Source organism: Salvia miltiorrhiza, chromosome 5 (genome assembly GCF_028751815.1).
Source record: "Salvia miltiorrhiza cultivar Shanhuang (shh) chromosome 5, IMPLAD_Smil_shh, whole genome shotgun sequence".
NCBI lineage: Eukaryota > Viridiplantae > Streptophyta > Magnoliopsida > Lamiales > Lamiaceae > Salvia > Salvia miltiorrhiza.
Window position 1 is genome coordinate 7,157,437 of NC_080391.1, and position 22,480 is coordinate 7,179,916.

Consider the following 22,480-nt stretch of genomic DNA (forward strand, 5'->3'; position numbering starts at 1 on the left):
ATTGTTATCTTTCGTAAGAAATGAGAATGATTGTATAAGCTAGATATAGTATTGCATAAACTGTAGTATAATATTGCATAATTTATTTACCTAGGTTCGAATCCTGGAGGAAGCGAAAATTTTATCTAATTAATTGAATTTCGTTATGCAGTCATTATTAACTTATGCAAATTACAAGCATGTTATGCAATATATATACTGGCTTATGCAATCATTCTCCATTCTGACCACATTTGTCCATTCTAATTTGATCTTCTCTCTATGTAATTAATAATAATCAATTCATGTAATTTATACAATTAACTTAATTTGCGTGATTAGCATAATGACCAAATACCATGTCATTATCTATCAAATATTTTTTTAAATACGTGTTGTTCACTAAATTATATATTTATCAGGAACAGATGAAATATTATATAGTACTCCCTCTGTTCCATTACAAATGTCTCATTATTTTTTAACACGGAGATTAAGAAATGTGTAATTGGTAGATAAAGTGAATTTGTGAAAATTATTTAAATATTAGGTATAGAGAGAAAATATGTAGTCAAAAAAGAAATGTGATATTTGTAATGGAATATCCTAATATAGAAAGTGAGACATCTATAATAAGACGAATAGAGTATTATTATATAGATTATTAAATGAAATTGTAAGTTGTTGGATATTTGAAGCCTTAATCCAACCGTCCTTAATTGCTTCTTCAATTCTTTTCCCAAAGAGACAGATAAATTATGATATTCATCCCATACCACATTTAGTTATAAGATTAATTTAGGCAAACGACTTTTTCTTTTTTCGTTTTCCGAGAGGGCAAATGATTTATTTTGAAAGGGCAAGCAAATGTTGATACACAATCGTATATTACTCCCTATATCCATAATAAAATTTTCTATTTTTTTAAGACGGTTATAAAAATGTTTCTTATTTTATTTTTTGGATTATATCCTATTATTTATAATATCTTATTTATTTTTACTTTTCATTTTTTTCCCTCTTTTACAATATATTTTGACCATTTTTAATATACTCAATAATCTCATATTAAAATTCGTGTTACTCTCTCCTAAGAAATGATATAAGAAATTTTATGATGCACGAGGGAGTATTATTAAGAGCTACAAGCAGAGAGAACAGCAAAGTGATATTGGTATTAACATTATTCAAAGTCAAAAACAAGAAGTTTGACATCTCTGTTTCAGAGAAGAAGAAACGGAAAACAGAGATGGAAGATGTTAGAACCGGGTACACGATCGAGATATTACAAAATATTTATTTTGAGAAATTACAACTCAAAATAATTGAAAATATTACAAAGTAAATAATTTGAGAAATTACAACTCAAATAATTCGATACAACTGAAATACACTGTATAAATAAATTATACGTATAAACAAAGTCGAGTCGAGATGAATCTCTTCCCGCAAGAAGATTATCGCCCCGGTAGTGCTCTTCGGTTAGGCGTATCTTCCCCAAAGGTAAAACGACTTCGTCTCGTTGGATGTAGCACCACAATCCGGCGAGCTCCGGCGAACTAAATAGGATCAAGAACTGAGCACAAATGTTTGCAGAGAGTGTTGTATGTAAATGGCAGAATGCAGGATTTTGTTGGTGTATCTGTGTGTATCTTCTGCATGCTCACCACAAGCCTATTTATAGACATGTGGTAAGTATGAATTCAATTCATTGAATTCAACTCCGGTGGCTGGAAGCTGTAAACGTTGAAGAGGTGGCCGGTGGGCGCAGCCATTGAAGAAAACTTAGCTGCAAAATGGAGTTGGTCCAAAAAATAGTTTTGGGCCCCAAACACCACCCCAAAGCACCAATTGCCAAGATCCAAGTCCTTGGCCGCGGCCCGTACCCGACCCGCCCGTCCGGCGGCGGCGGCGACGACGTCGTCATCCGTCCGTCCGTCCGTCCGTCCGATCGATCGATCGTCGGCGGCGGCGCGCGAGGCTAGTACTTAGATCAAGCCCACTAGCAAGCCCACAAGTCAATTTATCAACTCCATGTGCTTTGCTATTCTTATACATGAAAAACATCTCTATGTTTTCCAATGTGGGATAACATAACATAAATGTTATTTTCCCTCTTCAACATCCAAACTTTGACATACAATATCTCACTCATCGGAAATCGGTTTTGAGACTTCAAGTATATCACGTTGATCTACTCGAGATGTAGATTAACATCCAATCATTATTTTAATTAAATAATAAATATTTAATTAAATAATAATTTCCAGATATGGCTTTAAAACCATATTTCCAACAATCCCCCACATGAGTGAGAAAACAGTATGCGAAGTATGCAAACACTTAGCTCAGTCCTCTTAAGATACAACATTGCATTTGGAAAGGTAGCTTGTGGCTTTGAACCTGCCATAGTCAATATTATCGAGTATACCGGCGGCCTAGTGGATATGATTCCTTGAACTAGTCCTCCTCGGTGTATACTGAGTCAACAATATTGACACAATATTGCTTCAATCCTTATTCGTTCTCACGTTTGTGTCCATTACTGGCCTTGGAACACCTCTTTGGATTCATAAGTGTTTCAATCGAAGCGGCCCCACTTCACACTTACATAGGTGACTCTTAACTCAAGTATCCTGCTATACTTGTCCTCTTCGAGGAGTTCTAGAGTCATTAAAAGTCAAAGACTTAACCTCACCACGTGCAGGTTTCCGAACACTCACTGTTCTACAAGGAATAGGCAATTCGAGTGTTCAACACACGGATTTTCATAGCTTAGTTGTCCCATTGAACCAAGTTCTTGGGATCCTCCAGTCATCATGGTTGGGTTGCCACTATGATTATCCTTAATTTGTGGACTTCAAACCCATTCCCCCTAACAGTTTATACATCTGATCTCGATGGATACTTTTTGTCAAAGGATCCGCTATGTTATCAATTGATCTTATATAATCAATTGTGATAACTCCACTAGTGATCAGATGTCTCACGGTATTATGACGTCGACGAATATGTCTCGACTTACCGTTATACAAATGGTTTTGTGCTCGTCCGATAGCAGCTTGACTATCACAATGAATTATTACGGACGACACAGGTTTCGACCAACATGGAATATCCTCGAGGAAATTTCTAAGCCACTCGGCCTCTTCACCAGCTTTATCCAAAGCTATGAATTCTGATTCCATGGTCGATCTAGCAATACATGTTTGCTTCTTGGATTTCCAAGACACAGCACCACCCCCCACAGTGAATACATAACCGCTCGTTGAAAACGAGTCTTTGGCATCAGATATCCAATTTGCATCACAGTACCCTTCAAGTACAGAGGGCTCCCTAGTATAATGAATCGCATAGTTTTGAGTATATTTCAAATATCTCAAAACCCTTTCAAGAGCTTTCCAATGTTCATTACTAGGGTTAGCTGTAAAGCTGCTCAACTTGTTGACCGAGCATGCTATATCGGGACGAGTGCAATTTGTTAGATACAACAAGCTCCCAATAATCTTCGCATATTCTATCGCGTCAACAGGTTCTCCCTTGTGTACACTCAAATGCACACTAGGTTCCCATGGTGTCTTAGCTATTGGCTTGTCAAAAGCGTTGAATTTCTTTAACACTTTCTCAACGTAGTGAGATTGTGTTATAGTAATACCATCAGGTCTTCTTAGAATTTTAATTCCAAGGATAACATCAGCTAAGCCCATATCTTTCATGCTAAAATTTTTACTTAGCATGCCTTTGGTTTCTTGAATCACTCGGGAATTACTTCCCATGATGAGCATGTCATCTACATAAAGACAAACAATAACATATCCGTTATTAGAATTCTTAATGTAGACACATTTATCGCACTCATTGATTCTGAATCCATTTGACAACATTACACTGTCAAATTTTAAATGCCATTGAAGCGGTGCTTGCTTCAACCCATATAAAGACCTTTGAAGTTTGCATACTTTGTGCTCTTGCCCAGGTACTACAAACCCTTCAGGTTGCTTCATATATATTTCATCTTCCAACTCGCCATACAAGAACGCAGTTTTCACATCCATTTGGTGAATCTCGAGATTGTGCAAGGCAGCAATAGCGAGAAGCATCCGAATAGATGTTAGTCTGGTCACAGGTGAATAGGTATCGAAGAAATCGTACCCTTCTTTCTGCCTGAAACCTTGAACGACAAGTCGGGCTTTGTACTTATCTATAGTACCATCAGATTTGTACTTCTTCTTTAGGATCCATTTGCATCCTAAAGCTTTACTTCCAGGTGGTAGATCCACTAACACCCAAGTATGATTCTGCATAATGGAATCAATCTCAATATCGATGGCTTCTTTCCAGAGAGCTGCATCTGAGCCAGACATAGCTTCTTTAATCGTCACCGGTTCGCCATCTAGCATTAAGACAACATAATCCGGTCCATAGAAATTAGCTTTTCTAACTCGTTCCCCACGTCTCGGTTCTACATCCATAGGTTTAGACCTTGGTCTTTTCCTATTAGGTGGTACATGATTAGAACCCGTGGCATCATCTACTTGAGTAGAATTACTAGCTACTTCCATAGGTTTAGAACCTGTAGCATCACCATCAACTCCATCATTAGAGTTCGATGTACCTTTATCCTTGTTAGGATAGATATTTTCAAAGAATATAGCATTCCTTGATTCTATCGTTGTCCCAACATGTATATCAGGTATCTCTGATCTGTGCACTATAAAACGATAGGCACTGCTATTAAGTGCATGACCAATGAAGATACAATCCACCGTTTTAGGTCCTATTGTAACTTGCTTTGGTAAAGGCACTTCTACCTTGGCTAAACACCCCCACACTTTGAGGTATTTATACGAAGGTTTCCTTCCTTTCCATAGTTCATAGGGAGTTACATCTTTCCCTTTGAGTGGAATCTTGTTCAAGATATAGTTGGCCGTTAAGACAGCTTCCCCCCACATGTTCTGGGGTAATCCTGAACTAATCAACAAGGCATTCATCATCTCCTTAAGAGTTCGATTCTTGCGTTCAGCAACGCCGTTAGATTGTGGTGAATAAGGAGCCGTCGTTTGATGGATTATACCACTTTTGTTGCATAATTCAGCAAACGGAGCTACATATTCTCCACCTCTATCACTTCGAACCATCTTAATTCGACATCCAAGTTGATTCTCGGCTTTATTTTTGAAGTTTCTAAAAGCTTCAATAGCCTCATCTTTACTTTTCAATAAGTAAAGGTAACAATACTTTGTGCAATCGTCTATAAAGGTGATAAAGTACTTCTTGCCACCTCTAGTTTGCACGAACTTTAAATCACAAACATCTGTGTGAATAAGTTCCAATGGTTGAGTGCTCCTTTTTACCGATTTAAACGGTAACTTAGCCATTTTGGCTTCAACACAAACTTCACATTTTTCTTGTGAGTTGTATTCATCAACTTTTAGTAAATTCATTTTTACTAATCTCTTTATAGCATTTAGATTAACATGTCCAAGTCTACAATGCCATAAATCAGAACACTCAATCAAGTAAGCAGAAGAAGTTGATGCATCTTTATTGATTTTAGCCTTGGCAGGCTTACAAGCTCTTACACCAAGTTTGAAAAGTCCTTCGGAGGCATAGCCTTTCCCTAGGAACTTTCCCCACTTGCGTATTACAACATAGTCAGATTTGAAAAACAATTCAAAATCCTTATTCGTAAGCCTAAAGCCCGAAATTAAATTCTTTCGGACAGTTGGAACGTGTAATACGTCTTTCAATGTGATCTCCACGCCCGATGTGAGTTGAAGAATCACATCTCCCATGCCAAGGACTTGGGATGTCCGTTCGCTAGCCTCCATTATCGTTTTGTTTTCCACTTCTTTGTAGTTGTGGAACAACTCACGATTTATGCATATATGGACGGTAGCGCCGGTGTCCACGAACCAAGCGTTCGGGTTGTCCACATGATTCATCTCGGAGATCATGGCAGCAAAGTCATCGTGGTTCCAATCGTCGAAGTCCTTCTCGACGTTGTTCACGTTGCCATTTGCTTTCTTCCGCTTTGGCTTGCGGCAATCCTTAGCCATGTGACCTTTTTTGTCACAATTATAACATACACCATCAAACTTTGATGGTTGATGTCCGCCTTGCTTCCCTTTACCCTTATTATTAGGGTTAGGGCGACCACGTTTGTTGGAGGGACCGCCTTTCTCGGTGAGATTGGCCTTTGCCTCCATTGGAGCTTTTCCCTTTTGATCACGACTTCTCACGTGATCCTCCATTTGAAGCTTGGATATTAATATCGGCACGGACATCTCCGAGCGCTCATGCTTCAAAAGGTTTTGAAATTTCCTCCAACTAGGAGGTAATTTCTCTATGATGATTGCAACGAGCAATGCATCCGCCAAGGGCATCCCTTCGGCTTGAACCTCATGTGAAAGATTTTGGAACTCTTCCACTTGGTCCATCAATGGTCGGGAGTCGACCATTTTATATTCCAACCATTTGGCGACAATATACTTGGTAGTATTTGCCTTGTCCACTTGATATTTCAGATCAAGGGCCTCCCACAATTGTTTCGCGGTTTCATGAACCTTGAAAACACGATAGAGCCGTTCGTCCAAAGACATGAGAACGGTGTTACGGCACAAGTAGTCGCCGCGGCACCAGTTCAACTCCGGTGGCTGGAAGCTGTAAACGTTGAAGAGGTGGCCGGTGGGCGCAGCCATTGAAGAAAACTTAGCTGCAAAATTGAATACGCATGCAGAAGTCGTAGCATGCGTTCTTCTGCTGCTGCTTCTTTTTTCTGCTGCTGCATGCTGATGTGGGCTGGGCAGTTGGGCTTGGGAATTAAATTCTGTTGGGCCAAGAAAATAATTCTGTTGGGCCAAAAATTAAAAGCCCAATGGAGTTGGTCCAAAAAATAGTTTTGGGCCCCAAACACCACCCCAAAGCACCAATTGCCAAGATCCAAGTCCTTGGCCCGACCCGACCCGCCCGTCCGGCGGCGGCGACGACGTCGTTGTCCGTCCGTCCGATCGTCGGCGGCGGCGCGCGAGGCTAGTACTTAGATCAAGCCCACTAGCAAGCCCACAAGTCAATTTATCAACTCCATGTGCTTTGCTATTCTTATACATGAAAAACATCTCTATGTTTTCCAATGTGGGATAACATAACATAAATGTTATTTTCCCTCTTCAACATCCAAACTTTGACATACAATATCTCACTCATCGGAAATCGGTTTTGAGACTTCAAGTATATCACGTTGATCTACTCGAGATGTAGATTAACATCCAATCATTATTTTAATTAAATAATAAATATTTAATTAAATAATAATTTCCAGATATGGCTTTAAAACCATATTTCCAACAGAAGATACACGAAAAAACAAAAAGAAATGGAAGAAACAGCAAAAGCAAAAGGAAAGAGTTGTAAAACAAACTAGGGAAGGTGTTATTTTAGAAGGAAATAGGAAGAGCTACTTGTCGACAACGAGCTTAGCCCTTGTATGACCCTCACTGATTTGAAATTCCTCCCCTAACCCAAAATGAGCCATGAGCAGCCAAACAAGGGTTATGAGCTCTCCTCCTTTGCTCAGTTGCTGCGCATGCGCGTTGGGTCTGCAACGTACAGCCGCGTACGACAGCATCTCAACCCAAACTCTGCTCATAATTCCCCATTTCTCCTCCTTCTTACCCATCAGCTCTTTCGCCAGCATGCAGCCGTCGAAGAGCACTGATTTGCTCCTATCTCCCTTGATGGAAACCGGCTCCACTTCCGTGTTTACGCCGTGGATCTTTTCGCAAGCTTTCACTTGTTTGGGATCCCGTTCTGTTTCCTCCCTCGTTAAGTAGTTGAGAAACTTCCCGACAACTTTCTTGCTCTTTAGGAAATTAATCCCTTTTCTCGGAATCAGAGGCAGAAACACGGTGATGAACAAGGAGAAGATGAAGGATAAAATGGGAGCAAACAGGGCAACTGTGAAATATTGGAGATAGCTGGCCAAACTCTTAAGAGCGTATTTCAAGACTCGCCAGGCGCGGGGCTTCTTCTCTCTGGATCCTTCCAGAAACTTCTTGGTCTCGGCACACGTGTCGCGGAATCGGATCTGGCCGATACCCGCCACTGCGGACATCATTGTAGGCTGCATGATGAGAAGATACAGCATGTAATCGGAGAGGAGCTTGGAGAATTGCAAGTGCTGCTTCACAGTGAATCCGTCGGTATCATGGTGATGAGGATCCAGCTGTGTTTCATCTTCCATGCACCAGCAGATCTCGGTGGCGATATGCCAGAGCAGCAGGCTCTGATCGTAGTCCACGCCGTTAATATATTTGAGCAGTTCGCCTGGCGCTGCCCTCTGATCGCGGCCGTGTCCCACGCGGAGGGCCCAATCGCCTCGCGCTGCGCTCAACTCTTTTGCGGTTTCTAGATCATCCGCCAGCTCCGATTTCTTCTTCAGCTCCACGAAGATGAGATCCCGCAGGTCCGTGGTGAAGGGCTTGTTCGTCACGTACATGATTGCATCAAAAATGGCAATTAAGTTGAGGAAATCCATGATTTTCTCTTTCTCCGGCAGCCGGTGATTCAGGCAGTAATTTATGAGGTTGAAACTGGGGACGGTTCCGGACCAGCGGCGGTGCAGCAAGCGCATGAGCTTCTTCAATAAGCCATACTCAGCAATCTTGTTGAATAAGGCGGCGGGATCAAGCTTGGATGTGGATGGAGTTCTTTGCTGAGAAGTAGTCTCCAAGTTGACAGCAGGCAGATTATTGGTACGAACAACGAGCCAATTAGAGGTGATGAGCTTGAAAAAGGCAATGACATCCAAGGCAATGGCTCCGAAGAGCAGAGTATAGGTAATGGCTACATCAGGGATCTCGAAGTCGCGCTTGTCCTCTTTGTAGAAGAGATTGAGCGATGCAATCACCAAACCAAAGGCAATCAACCTACCCAGGTATCCCCACCGAGTGTACACCACGCGAACCTTCGTAAACAGCACGTCGTACATGAAATTCAGCTCGATGCTTATCACCTCGAAAGCATCCTCCGCTGATCTCTCCCGGAAAAAGTCCCGACTCTTGTTGCGATCGCGGGAGCTGAAAATGAGGTCCACGATGAGGCCCTTGAAGATCTCGAAGTAGAGGTACGCATAGAGCACCGCTTCATTACCTTGGAGTGGGCCGGTTTTCACCACCGTCGTTGCTTGCTCTCCTCGGGGTGGCTCCTCGATCATCACGATTCTCGTGGGAAGCTTCGCCTCTGTCATGGACCGGTACTCATCCATGATCTTGGCGTAGTCGGGGCCCGGATCAGGATCCTTGAGCATGGAGTCCCGGAACCTGTTCAAGCTAGCACGGTAGAGCGACATGGTGCGCTCCGAGTACTTGATGAGGCCAGAAACGAGCATGCAGATGGTGGGGATGAGCAGTGGGTTGTGAGGCAGGGTCTGGTAGAGCACGTACCCCGCCGCACATGCCTGGAATATGAGAGCCAGAAGATGCCTGAGCCACAGCTCGTTGTCCTCGAGGGCGAAGGCGGTTATGGTGTCGGGGCCCCCAAGATGCACCAGAAGAAAGGGAGCCCAAAATGCCAGCAGATCTGCATTGTTGGACACACCTTTGGTGCTGCTGCACTTGCTGCTCTGGCTGTTTGAGATGAGCCCCACCGCGAAATTCGCTGCCCAATCCGCCAGCAGGTAGGCCGACCATAGAGGCAGGATCACCCAGCTTGACCGGGTTCGTTTTCTCAGAGGCGCTGCTAATATCAGAAATGACTGCAGGCACAAGCTCAGCAACACGAACCCTCTCAGATCCCAGGTCTCCCATAGATGCTTCAAGTACTCCACACCCGTAAATTTCATCCTCCCACCTTTAATTAATGTCACAACAGGATATACTTTAAATGAATGTAAACAAAAATACCATTCAACTAAAACTGAAGAATCCTTACTTACAAATTCAAATGTGTCGCCACTAGTTGGTAAGTAGGAGCACCGAGCACGAGTGTGGTATGAGGAAACTCTTTGCGATATTTAATGCATCAACGAAAAATGTACGATGCACTCTTGGAATAAAAAAATCATATATATCCAAGTGAAAAAAGAAAAAAGAAAAAAGGAAAGGAATACGACTGCCTGTAAAGATCAAAGAATCACCTCCAGAGCAAGCCAAGTACAAAACTGCATGGTCCTGCTTGCTATATAAGGCGTGTGCTTTTTGGGGTTCTCATCGTGAAACACGAGATTCCATTATTCCTGCACACAGATATTGATCATTTATCTGAAGCCATTTACGAAAAGATCCGTGAAAGTGAGAGCCATGGATGACATTGTAGAGGAGTTTCTGCTAGAGAAACTAGATAAGGAGATCGATGGTGCCCGTGAAGCTGAGAAAAAAAAACCACCCACGTGCAACAAGTTGATCTCCATTCACGAAGAGTGTCAAAAGTTGAGGGATTTGATTGCTGGTAAGAAGCCCGCGACTGGCGCTGCAGTGAAGGAGACGAGAAGAGAGAAGCTCTACTATCTCCTCAACCTCATCGAAGAGTGGCACGAGCTGTTCAACAATCAGCCGAGGGCACTGCTTTCCGTTGATCAGATTCCTAGCAAGCTGAAGCAGGTCAGAAAAGAACTTGAAGATGCACCCGACAGCCACAGCGAATTCAAACAACCATCATCGCCAGAAGTGTACCGCTGGAGTTGTCACGCAATGAGCCTGGCTAAGACTCGTGGGTTCGAGGACAAGCTCATGATCATGGAGCGCCTGCTGCTCAACAAAGGCTCAAAGGCTATTGGGATTGTCGGGGTGGCCGGCGTTGGCAAAACAGCACTTTCCCAGCAGGCTTACAACTACCAACCGGTGCAGGAGCACTTTCTCCTCAGAATTTGGCTCTGCTTGTCCAAGCAACAAAAAGAATTAATGCCGGCTGAGCTGAGCTTCGAGGATCGGCTGAAGATGATGCTGAGCTGTCTGGGCTTTGAGGATCAGGTCATCCAGAAGGTCGCTGAGAAGAAACTACTCGAGCTGGCGGTGCGGCGCCACCTCAGCCGTGGAAGATACTTAATTGTCCTTGATGATGTCTGGACAGTGAAAGACAACGGCAAGGACGTGGCTGTGGAGAAGGAGATTCAAAGCTTATTCTCTTTCTTAACTGCTCCACATTTATCCCGATATGATGGGGCGATCATTGTGAGTAGCAGATCGCCGGAATTGGAGCAAATGGTTGGCGCCAAGAATATGCACTGGCTTTTGCCTCTTGCAGATGATGAGAGCTGCTGGGATATTTGCACTGATTCGATTAAGGAAGATGGAACCCACCCACCTCAAAATTTGGAGAAGCTAAAAGGAAACATTGTGAAAAACTGTGATGGCCTGCCATTAATGGCCAAGATGCTGGGCAAAATCGCCCACCATGAACTCAAAAACCCTAGCTAAACAAGAAATCCCAACTCAGCAGGAAGCTTAGATAGCTTCTACTAATTATATATTCAATAATGTGCCTAGTGCATGCTGTTGCATTTGATCTCTTTTAATTGTTGCTTCCACTTATTCAGAATAAATGTATGAAAGTGATTCTAGTGTTGTTTTATTCAACTCTAGATTGTCACGGACATGCAATATGTTGTATTAATTCATATAATTCAAATTATTTCGTCATGAGAGAAAAGTTGTTCTTGGCCACATGCATTGTCGATAGTTCTCTTTGTGACTTTCCTTAATTAAAAAAAGTTGTGTATATCACAAATCAAAGGTCACCCCTAAATTTAACTCTCATTTTGATTGCACGACCAACTATGGGAATTGTTTAACGTTGTCTATAAGATATATTCGGATATGTTTGGAAAAGCAAGACGCTAGAATATTCAAAGAGTGTTGGACGATTAATTAATTATTTCACACTCTCTCTTTATCCTTTGGCCAAATGTCAAGAAACAATTATTCTCCTCGTGAAGAAAATGACACTAAGATTCTATAATGCAGTGTATAACAATACATCGAAACGTTTATCACGTACTACAAAGCATGGATTACTAATATAATTTTATTGGAAAAGCAAAAGGGTTCATGATGAGGAGATAAACAAGTCACCTCTCGGAAATCTCATGTTTAGGAGGTATTGTTATGATCAATCCTTCACTATAGCAAAAAATACTAGCAAAAGGCGTTCGTGTTCGATTTGATTAATAAGATTTGATTGATCAAATAATCTAACTTCATCAAATATTGATTTGAATTCAATTTGTGATAAATAACTCCTATGTGTACTATATTTCAATCATCGATCATGATTTATCCGTTCAAATAGATTGATTATTAATCGATCTAACACAAAATTCCAAAAATACCCTCACTAAAATTATTTTTGGTTCTCTTCGCCCTCGAATATTCTCAAGTGAATGCAAATTGGAGGAAAATGGTTTTTCTATTAAAAGACAATCTTGATATTATCCTATATTTTAATCATAATTCTTTAATTTAACCTACACTACATTAATAAGCCAATTCAAACACAAATTCAAATAATTTAATTATACTCTATACTATCAATATATATTACTATATCTTATTCACTAGTAAAATGTATACAATCAATGAAGGATGGAAGGGGAGGGGATAGGGGGGCATTGGCCCACTGAAATTTCAAAAAAAAAAATAGTATGTAGATTATGTATTTAATATTTTTAAAAATCAAATAGATCTAACAAACTCTTCATTTATGTTTATAAAATTAATTTAACAAACCATATCTTTATAATAATCGATAATTTATAACATCAAAATTATTATTTTTTATTAAAACTTGATTAGTTATATGCTTCTATTTATTATAATTGTATTAAATTATTAAAATGCGTTTAATTATTCAAAATGTGAATATTTGGGCATACTACAGAAGAAAATTGAGTTACGGACAATTATTATAAGTCAAATTAATAATTTAATATATTGTAAATATATTGATGTGGATGATATTCCAGACTTCTCTCTTTTTACAAAGAAAGAGCCCATACTAAAATATAAAAGCTCGTAAGACTGTAAGAGGCCCAATTAAGATAGTCTCCATCTTGAGAGGATCGCCTATTATTAGTATGGGAGAACTTTAAAAGTAACCAATTTGATAAATGGAGATTTATTTTCTAGTCACCAATAAAAACGTACTATATATTAGTCATTTTAATCTGCAAAGACAATAAGCGTGAAAATAGAATATGCCCTTTTTGAAAGATGGAACATAAAAAGCAATTCATTTTTTACAAATCAATATACCCATTTGAGACCATTTGACCCTTATGTACCAACTAAATATATATTTATTAAAATCATAAAAGTAGATAAAATAGCCAAAAAAAAATAATTAAAAAGAACAACAACAATCGTCCATCTCTTAAAAAGTAAATCTAGGGATTTACTTTTAGCTTTCATTGCCTCTCATTTCTTCACCATTCGTCCATCAATCGTCTTGCTGCCAGTCAGGATTTCGCCGCCCCACCATCCATCGTGTCGTGTTACGCGTCTGATAACTTAAATGTGGTAGTGATGTGGTTCGCCAGCACGCACCACAAATCTTCTTGTTCGATAACTTTAACGTAACATTTTGTAACAGTACAAAACTACGTTGTTTTGCACATATTTATGATTAAATCCATGAAAATGAAATTAAAACCCTAATTTCTCTAAAAAGGTATTCTTCATCTTCTTTTTTGTCGCGTCGCGCTTCTAAGAAATTAGGGGGAACCTTCTTGTTCTTCTTCTTCTGAGCTCCGGTCGAGCAATTTAATCAAGCATTCATGATCCAAGTGAGAAGAACACAGAAATGCCTAATACATTCAGGTAACTTATTTAGACTGAATCCAGATCCGAATCTGATATTCGAAGCCCCACCCAAAATCCAACTGACTTAATGAATGGAACATAAAACATGCCTCGAACGTCTTCTCGTTTTACCTACTGCAAGATTGTCAAGCACCACCACCACAATCGTGCTCTGCCGCCAATTTATAGTTGTACTGCTGCTAGCACCAAGAGTTCATGCATTTCTTCTTATTCTTGCCCCTTCTTTAAATTGGATTGCGGCAATTCATTTTCATCCAAACACAATTTGTACTGGTCGGGGAATCGGGATGTTGAATCGTAGGTGCCTTCGGATAAACACATGTCTCCAATTTTTAGTTCAATTTTCTTGTTTCTTAGGAAAATTATTTGTTGCCTTAGGGAATTTTAGGGTTTATGAATGTTAATTAGATTATCTTGAAACGATGTTGTTTCATTTGTAAACGACGCCGTTACGTATTTACACGTGTAAAATTAAATCCACATCAGTGCCACATTAATTTTAAGTTCATTGGAGATGAAAATTGTGGTAAAAATAAATAATTGTGAAAGTTTTTGATAAAAAAAAAGATTTTCCAATTGTGGTCAAAGTGTGATGATGGTGATATTTGGCGCTAGAAGTATTGAGATGAAACATAGATCTAAGACCACTGAAAAGAGCAGAATGAAAGGACATCATAGCAGATCGAAGAAGGATCCCCGCTTCTAAGCAAAAGATGCAGATATGAGCTTCCTACACAAAATGACAAAATAGTTTGTTATGATTGGGCACGTGAAAATCAATGATTTGCACTTCTCAGATACGCTGGCAGGAGACCCTTAGAAGAAGACCCTCCTCAACAATGACAGACTAGGTCACTCATTCACACCGAGTACGTGAAGGACCTGAACAGACGAAGAGGCCCCTCATCATAAAGAAGCGTAGATCTGAAAAGACTATTTTACTCCTCACTTTGTAAACTATATACTCTCTCCGTCCCGCGCAAAGTGGTGCGTTTCTTTTGGGCACGGGATTTAAGAAGTTGTAGATTAGTGTTTTAATTGTGTAGGAGAGAGAAGGTAATAAAATGATAAAGTAGGAGAGAAAATGTAATAAAGTAGGAAAGAGAATGTAATAAAGTGATAAATAGGAGAGAGAATGTAATAAGGGAGTGATTAAAGAAAAATAAGAGGTGTCTAATTTTTGCCAAAAAAGGAAATGTACCATTTTCGGTGTGACAACCCAAAAAAGAACACACGCCACTTTTGGTGGGATGGAGGGAGTAATTAGCGTTCGAATTTCCTTGTACAATCAAGTTGATCATTTTGAATACACCGAAAGGCTATTCATTTGATATTTCACTCTAAAATTCTCGTGCTTGGTTTAAATTCCATAACAAATCCACCATGTTTTCATTGTTCCGACGTCTTCTCCGTTTACTGTCACACACATGTCAATTGTAGTCAATCTTATTAGGAATTTGATGTTGAACCTAAAAATCAACTCAACAAAATGTATTTTGACAATTTTGTAATTTTACATACATTTAACCCAAAAGGTGAAGAAATTTTAGTAGAATTTTGAAGAATTCTGGTCAATTCAGGATTTGTGGTATTGATGCATCTAGTTGTCCAGTTAAATACTTGTCGGTGTGGAGATAATGAGTTCATAAGAAGTTTAACCTTTATGAGTTAATAGGTTTTCTTGAAACCTAGTGAAGATATAAAAATATATTAATCAATTATCATAAACCGTACGAGATAAATTATTGTTAGATTAATTACATTAGTTTAGTGCAGTTGATACATTCCCTGAGATAAGTTTTTCATTCCTGATATTTTTATATGAGTTTGATTATTAATTAATTGCCTAGTTGATAGTCACACTTATTAAACTCATAGTTGGTTTACTTGGATGATAATAAGGTGTCTACATCTATTGAGATGAAAAGTGATGCGACTACAAAAATACAAAGCTCTGGCCATCATAAGCGGAGATATTTGGAAAGCAACAAGTTTGGTTGATCATCACACAGATTAATTATTAAGTAGAGGACATATTGATATGGTAATACAAATATTGGTGGAGTAAGACGTAGAGCAGCCACACAAATCCAACAGTAAAGTAATGCACCCAAAGGAAAAAAGAAATATCTAGTCTGTGTTCTTCCACACCCCCTTTGCATCACAAGGGAAGAGAGTGAGGTTTGGGCAGCCGACCTTCTCCAGATACTTCAATTTAGGAAACAAGCCTTGAAGCTGCCTCCATTCCATCTCTATTTCGCCCAAATACTTGAGACGCAACACCTCAACCGTCCATTTCTTCTGACTTTCCGACGCCTCGTCATCGATGCCTTGATACTGACCTAGATCACGGAACTTCCCTCCTCTGATGTACAGTTTCTTCAGCTCTATCCCTTCCAAATTATTAAGCTTGAGCCAGTTCGGAGTGGCTTCCTTGGGGAAACACTTGAGGTCCAGCTTCTTTAGCTTGGAAGGAAGTTTGGCTGCTTTCTTCTCTCCATTTTTATCCCCTGTTTTGGATGACTTTTTATCCCCTGTTTTGTATGAATTTTGATCCTCTGTTTTTTTACCGACTCCCCAAGTGATTGTTAGCTTGGTGAGAGCTTCCAAGTTGTGGAGAGCGGTGACATGATCCTCCCCAGGAAAATCCTCCCAGTCAGTGTAAATGCAAAGCTTTTCGAGCTTGCTCAACTTATGCAAATCGGCAAGCGTACAGCTGTTTCTGGAATCGGAGGGTTCGTTGACAAAGAAACCCTTGAGCACTTGGAGATTGGTGAGTTGTGCGAGAGCCTGGGGCATGTGAGCCAGCAAATAGCATTCCGACATGTCCAAGTGCTTCAGCTTCTTGAGATGATCTATTCTATCCGGGATGGTCTCCAGATTAGAGCAAGCTCTGAGATCCAGCACCTCCAGATTTGTGAGCTGCTGGATCGACTGGGGAAGTGCTATTATATTTGAGACCCCTTGAAGGCTTAGCAGCTTTACATGTTTCATCTTCTTCAACTCCTCCAAGAACTTTGGCTCCTCCACTTCGATGTGGTGAATTGCCTCCGCCTTCCATCTCCCCAGGTACAGGAAATTCAGATTCTTCATCTTCCCAAACCAATCGTTTATGAATTCCAGGATGTGCTCCTCCACATTCATCAGCAGATGGAGCTTCTCCAGCTCGTTGGTAAGATCTTTTATCACTTTAACCGGATCATGAACACCTTTGTCTTTGTCTTCCTTATTCATCGTCTTGAAATCCTCGTAGCTACCTTCGTATTCTTTATTCCTCTTCTTGAAATCCTCGTACGCAACTTTGTGTTCGTACTCTTTGAAATCCTGGTAGGAGATCAAGCCCTCCCCCATCAAGCACGCTTGAAACGACCCCGAGAAGTTCTGCGTCGGATCTCCTCCCTTTCCGAAATTGAACAAGTTGGCCCTCTCGGCTAGCGTCACCAATGCTGCTCGATGGAAGGGGTGAAGCCTGCAGCTGCCTACGGTGGGGCTGCTGTTGTTGTTCACGGTCTGGATGAACCCCTTCTCCATTAATTCTTTGAAGTAGCCGTCCGCAGCTTCCACGGTTGATGCGAACCCTTCAACAACCCACCATTGCAGCATCAGCCTCTTCTTCACGGTGGCCCCCTGCGGGAAAATAGAGAAGCACAGCAAGCATAGCTTGACGCGCAACTCAAGCTCGTTGTAACGAACCTCGAAATCTTTCAACTCCACACTTGTCTTGAAAAGATGGGCATTGTGCAGCTGAGGAATCTCCTTGGACTCCTCCCCGCAGATTCTCTGCTGGAGCTTCTTGATTGACTTGTTGTCGTGCTTGTTTTTCTCCGCCCTGACGTCGTACTTTGAAGGAATCGCGAGCTTCACTTTCATCAATTCCTTTCTGAAGGTGTTGAGCCACGCCTTTCTCTGCTTCTCGTCTCCCTCGCCGGTTCGGATGCCTTTAAAAATATCCTTGAGTGTTTCGAGCTCGAGAGTGAGTTGGGTGTTGTATTTGGTGAGAGCCTTGGCCTCCTCAGACATGCGATCTAGATCGCCATTGATCAAATTAACAAGCAACATTGAGTCGGCATCCAAGGGCGGGGACGGGCTCGCGGGTGCCGGATTCAGGGACGGGCTAGCGGGTGCCGGGCTCGCGGGCGCCGGATTCGCCTTTATCAGCCCTGCTACCCTCATTTTGCCCATTACTCTCCTCCAAATATTCCTTGACCGTCTCGAGGGGACCTCCTCTTTCTTTTCATTCTGCTCCGGCAGCTCAGTTGAATTTGGGATATGCGACATGGATCACAACAATTCTCTTTCTCTCTCTTTTTTCTTTCTTGTTTTGGGTGGAGGAAATGAAGTGATGAAGGCACATGAAAACGGAGATCAGCTAATATAGAGACTATGGCGATCCCTCGAGTGCCACCCAAGTAAAAGAAAAGAATTCCTTCTCCTTTCATGACGGACAAGTTTTAATAATACCTTACTCTTCTATTCAGAATAGGATTAATTCAGTTTCTACTTTCTGCTTTGTGAAAATCCATTACCATTTAAGAAAATGATTTAAAGGGATAAAAAATTATTATTTCTCATTTTCTTATTATAAATTTATATCAATTAAAGAGAGGTACTGACTTCCCTGATCTGGTTTAGATAGTTCACTAATATCTCATCTACACCCTACGATTTCTTTCAGTCTTGAATCTCACTCCAAACCAGATACGAGTTTAGCTTACAATATAATTTAACTTCATATATTTTGGATAGAAATAGTAAATCCCAATTTTGAATGAGTTGGGTCCCATACCATTTTGCATATTTTCTTGACAATACACACTTTATTTCCCAGGGTTTTTTTTGTCATCTTCTCCCTTTGTAAAGCACTTTATTTCCAATAATTAAGATATCTTCGAAAAGAGTATATCCTAATTAAAGAAACAAATCTGGAATTCTTGCACTGAATTTCTCTTTTAAAAGAATTATGATAACTTACATTTACCATTGCAGTCCGATATATGTACACCGATTTCGACATCCTAAGCAGCAACGGACTCCATATTGCCAGAATATTTTCTGGAATCCCAACTATTTTCCGTGGCGTTTTTGAACAATAATTTTGCCACCTCACATAAATATGCTCAACATATTCCCAGATTCCAGCACAGTTTGAAGAAACTTACTGACGACGCCTTCATCTCCACAAGTTAGTGTAGGCAACAATTCACACAATCCCCACCACAGAAGTCGGCAAAATAATGGTGTCGTTGGAGGTTTGTTGCATGCTGAGGAGTTGCGGACACTTGGTTGACACAACAAAAGGTGGATGTAACTCCAAGTATGCTTTACTGTCTTCGGAGAAGCTTCCCACGCATATGGTGTCCCCTCTACCATGCCAGATCCCATCCTGGACGTTGTTCATCTCCAATGTCCTCGACTCCTGTTCAAGGTCACAATAATCGTAGTGGATCAATTTTACAGCTGATGCTTCATACTCCAATCAAGTGCGGAAAATAGAATCTAACATGAGGACGGACCTGACTTAACATGCAGCTCGGACAAATAACATGGTAAACAAAGTCATCAAAGGAAGTATCACCACCCTGCACCAGCAATTAGTCGCATCATCTATCAAGATATGCAAACACCAGGGAGTGTAATATGGAGTTTCAAACTTCAACATATGCAATCGAAGCGAATGAGATGTAAGCAGAAGGAAAAAGTCATTGTATGTAAAATCACAGACCATGTAACGAGATACACATATCCAAATATACTAGTGAATAAGTAATGTTTAACAGAAAAAACTATGGAAGAACTGAGTTTAGTGAATAAGTAATGTTAAGAGAAGTAGCCAAAGGAAGAAAATAGAACCATAAGATCTATTTCATGGTTGAAATGCCAAAAGAAAATAAATAAGATAAAGATTAAAGATGACTATTACAATACTTGCTACCCAAAAAAAGCCAGTGACTGAGAAGCAGAATAGAAAGAAAAAAAAGATCTGCTCGCTTTATTCTGCTAGCAGAAAACTCAAGTGTGCTTCTGTAGTTAATACAAAAGAAGCCACAAAGATCCATAATATATACTCCCTCCGTCCGCCAAAATTATGTAAAATTGCTTGGGCACGGGATTTAATAAAATTAGTGATGATTTTGATGTAGTGGAGAAAGGGTCCCACCACTTTATGAGATGTGTGGTTGAGATTGAGTTTTGAGTGAATTTTTTGTAAATAAAGAGTGTTAGTAAGGATAAAATATTAAAGAAGATGGTGGGACCATTGCCATAAAAGGAAAGTAACATAATCTTGGCGGACGCCAAATATAGTAATTTTTACATAATTTTGGCGGACGGAGGGAGTATGAACTAGGAGATTATAGTACCCTTTCCATTTCGGAAGTGGATCAAATTGAATCTGAGATGATACGAAGAACAAGTAACAGCTACTAAATAAATCATATAAATGATTGGAACAACTTTGTATAGCTCATATGTGTTTTCTCTTTCTCCACCACTTACATTTCTAAAGCCTATTAAATATTCCCTGTTGTATACTAGAATACTAGCAACAATAATCATGAAATCATATTATGATGGAAATAGTATAACTTTTCTATCAACCCTGCTGTCCAATCATATACACTCAATTCGATTCAACTAGATACAGGGTGCATCGCATGTAGTGAAATCTGCATGCAGTTACATGGATAAAAAGACTTTTTTATCCTTTGAAACTGAAATGATAGTATTGTCTAGTAGAAAATAGCTTTAGAAGGCAATGCTTACTTTTATATTGAACTTCTTCTTTATCTGTATACGGTAATATCCCATATATGTTCCAACTGAGAGGGCAAAAGATATGGCCAAATATAGAAAGTAGCATTTTCTGGTAATTGTGAACGCTAGCAGATTGGAGAGGGCAATGACGAGAAGAATCAAGTGGATAGATCCCTGCGCAATTCATATAATCTTACTAATCAGCAATCAAAGAGACTCATTTTAGAAGTACTAAGCAAGCCTGAAAAGCAATGTCAAAGAATCAACTCCTATAAAGTTTAAACTCCTTTAACTGGTTAAGGGAAAAACTTTGCTCTCCTAATGAAAGCTGATCCAGATATATACCAGTTTCATACAAAATAAACTCACTAGTTAACTATTTGAGGACAATCAAAACCCTTCCACACAATTCTTTAGGATATTCAGACCCTGCATATTCGGATTGTAATGTTACTAAGTATATTTTCACATACTCCTTAATCTACGGGTTACCAGGAAACTCCAACGGAAAAGTTGAATACAAATGCTCCACAGGAAAGAACAGTACATTTACCTGAAGAAAACAAGACCCAAATCCAGCTCGTTTCATATTCTTGCCAAATCTGTAACAGGGGCAACTGCAACAAATGGCAATCTCATTACAGTATTACACACAATCACCAGATTAATTTAAGTACATCGTAAATGAAAATGACTTCAGGAGAGAACTACTTAATGAAGCAAGAAACACCGGGGCTAACTCCTGCCTTATTTTACCAATAAGTCACTAAATTTTAAAAATCAACTTGCTTAAATAGTTTAAATTGCCTAATCTCCATCCATATAAGTTAAACAAGAAATTTACTTCGCCCCAATCTGAAAGTTGTGGCTCCTCTTTGATTATGAACTTTACATTTGGTCATAATTAAGAAAGGTGGAAACCCCAAACTAATTTGAACAAGTTCAAATCAAAACCCTCTCAGCCTAACAACAATTCGGTGACATACTACTTGGGGAAGGTAAAGAAACTCCTCAAATAGTGTTAAGCGTTAAATTGACGCCAAAACCAGAACGGCCATTTCCGAAATTGAACCACCTTTATTTACAAACAACAGTTCACCCCCCAAAAACGAAGGGAAATTTAATAAAACAGAAAAAGAAGAATCTCCCAAATAAAAGCAGAACCCAGAACCCCTGAAAGAAATATATTTTTTTCGAAAAAAAATATTTAACAAAAATATAAACACAAGAAAAAGAAACGTTGTATAAGCTGTTAAGGACGACCAAGTACCAGGACGATTGCAGAGCGAGGCGCCGATCATCGAAGCAGTCGTAAAAGAGCTCACCTTCCCACATTCTATGCACACCGCCTCCATATTCACGAAAATTAGACACAATATATTCCTCTTCATTATCTCCGTTTAGCTTTCCCCATTTCCCCTGCTGCGCCTGCATCGCCACGGTTGAGCAGAGCGTGTCGAAATCCAACACGGCAGCTTCCTCCCCCAACAACCTCTCCTCCTCCGCCGCAGCCTGTTCGCCACCTCTCTTATCCAGCTCCGCCATAATCGAAAAGGGGGTGGCTTCTGCCTCCTGTAACGTCAGTATTGTCTCTGCCGGTAATCGATTGATTATGCAGAGAATTTCGGGAAAAGCGAATTAAAGTTTTGGGTTGTTTGAATAAACAACAAATAATGGAGAGGGATTCTATCGGGGTATAAAGGCAAGCAGCAAAGAATGGTTGCATGCTGGTTGGCGCCAGTTTAATGTGATGGTGGGCCAACGGATATATTAAGGGCGCTCCGCCCACCACGCAATTTGAGGGTTTTTATAATTTATGTTTCTGTTGAGGGTTAATATCATGCTATATACATTGATTGATACTAAAATCATATCATTGTATATTGTAATTTATAAAGATAAGAGAGCGAAATATGCAAGGGTTGGGTTTAGGT

The 22,480-nt window shown here is 40.1% G+C and overlaps 4 protein-coding genes across 5 annotated transcripts; 1 reads left to right on the forward strand and 3 right to left on the reverse strand.

The window, feature by feature from the left end:
• Positions 1-7,334: 7,334 nt before the first annotated feature.
• LOC130985617 (uncharacterized) lies at positions 7,335-10,070 on the reverse strand. The gene is made up of 2 exons (XM_057908686.1): positions 9,914-10,070; positions 7,335-9,828 (listed from the first exon to the last, which is right to left on the reverse strand). Exon 2 carries the CDS (start codon positions 9,818-9,820, stop codon positions 7,436-7,438), a length of 2,385 nt encoding a protein of 794 aa, XP_057764669.1. The 5' UTR covers positions 9,821-9,828; positions 9,914-10,070; the 3' UTR covers positions 7,335-7,435.
• Positions 10,071-10,089: 19 nt separating this feature from the next.
• LOC130985618 (probable disease resistance protein At4g19060) lies at positions 10,090-11,639 on the forward strand. The gene has a single exon (XM_057908687.1). The coding sequence runs from the start codon at positions 10,278-10,280 to the stop codon at positions 11,391-11,393; it is 1,116 nt and encodes a 371-aa protein (XP_057764670.1). The 5' UTR covers positions 10,090-10,277; the 3' UTR covers positions 11,394-11,639.
• A 4,130-nt stretch (positions 11,640-15,769) lies between these two features.
• Positions 15,770-18,499, reverse strand: LOC130985620 (disease resistance RPP13-like protein 4). The gene has a single exon (XM_057908688.1). It carries the CDS (start codon positions 18,069-18,071, stop codon positions 15,924-15,926), a length of 2,148 nt encoding a protein of 715 aa, XP_057764671.1. The 5' UTR covers positions 18,072-18,499; the 3' UTR covers positions 15,770-15,923.
• A 222-nt stretch (positions 18,500-18,721) lies between these two features.
• LOC130985621 (uncharacterized) lies at positions 18,722-22,480 on the reverse strand. 2 transcript variants are annotated; one of them, XM_057908689.1, is made up of 5 exons: positions 21,817-22,480; positions 21,100-21,163; positions 20,556-20,720; positions 19,307-19,372; positions 18,722-19,209 (listed from the first exon to the last, which is right to left on the reverse strand). In XM_057908689.1, the coding sequence occupies exons 1-5, from the start codon at positions 22,089-22,091 to the stop codon at positions 18,994-18,996; spliced, it is 786 nt and encodes a 261-aa protein (XP_057764672.1). In that variant the 5' UTR covers positions 22,092-22,480; the 3' UTR covers positions 18,722-18,993. The 2 variants fall into 2 exon arrangements, with proteins under 2 accessions (XP_057764672.1, XP_057764673.1); XM_057908690.1 differs by lacking the exon at positions 20,556-20,720.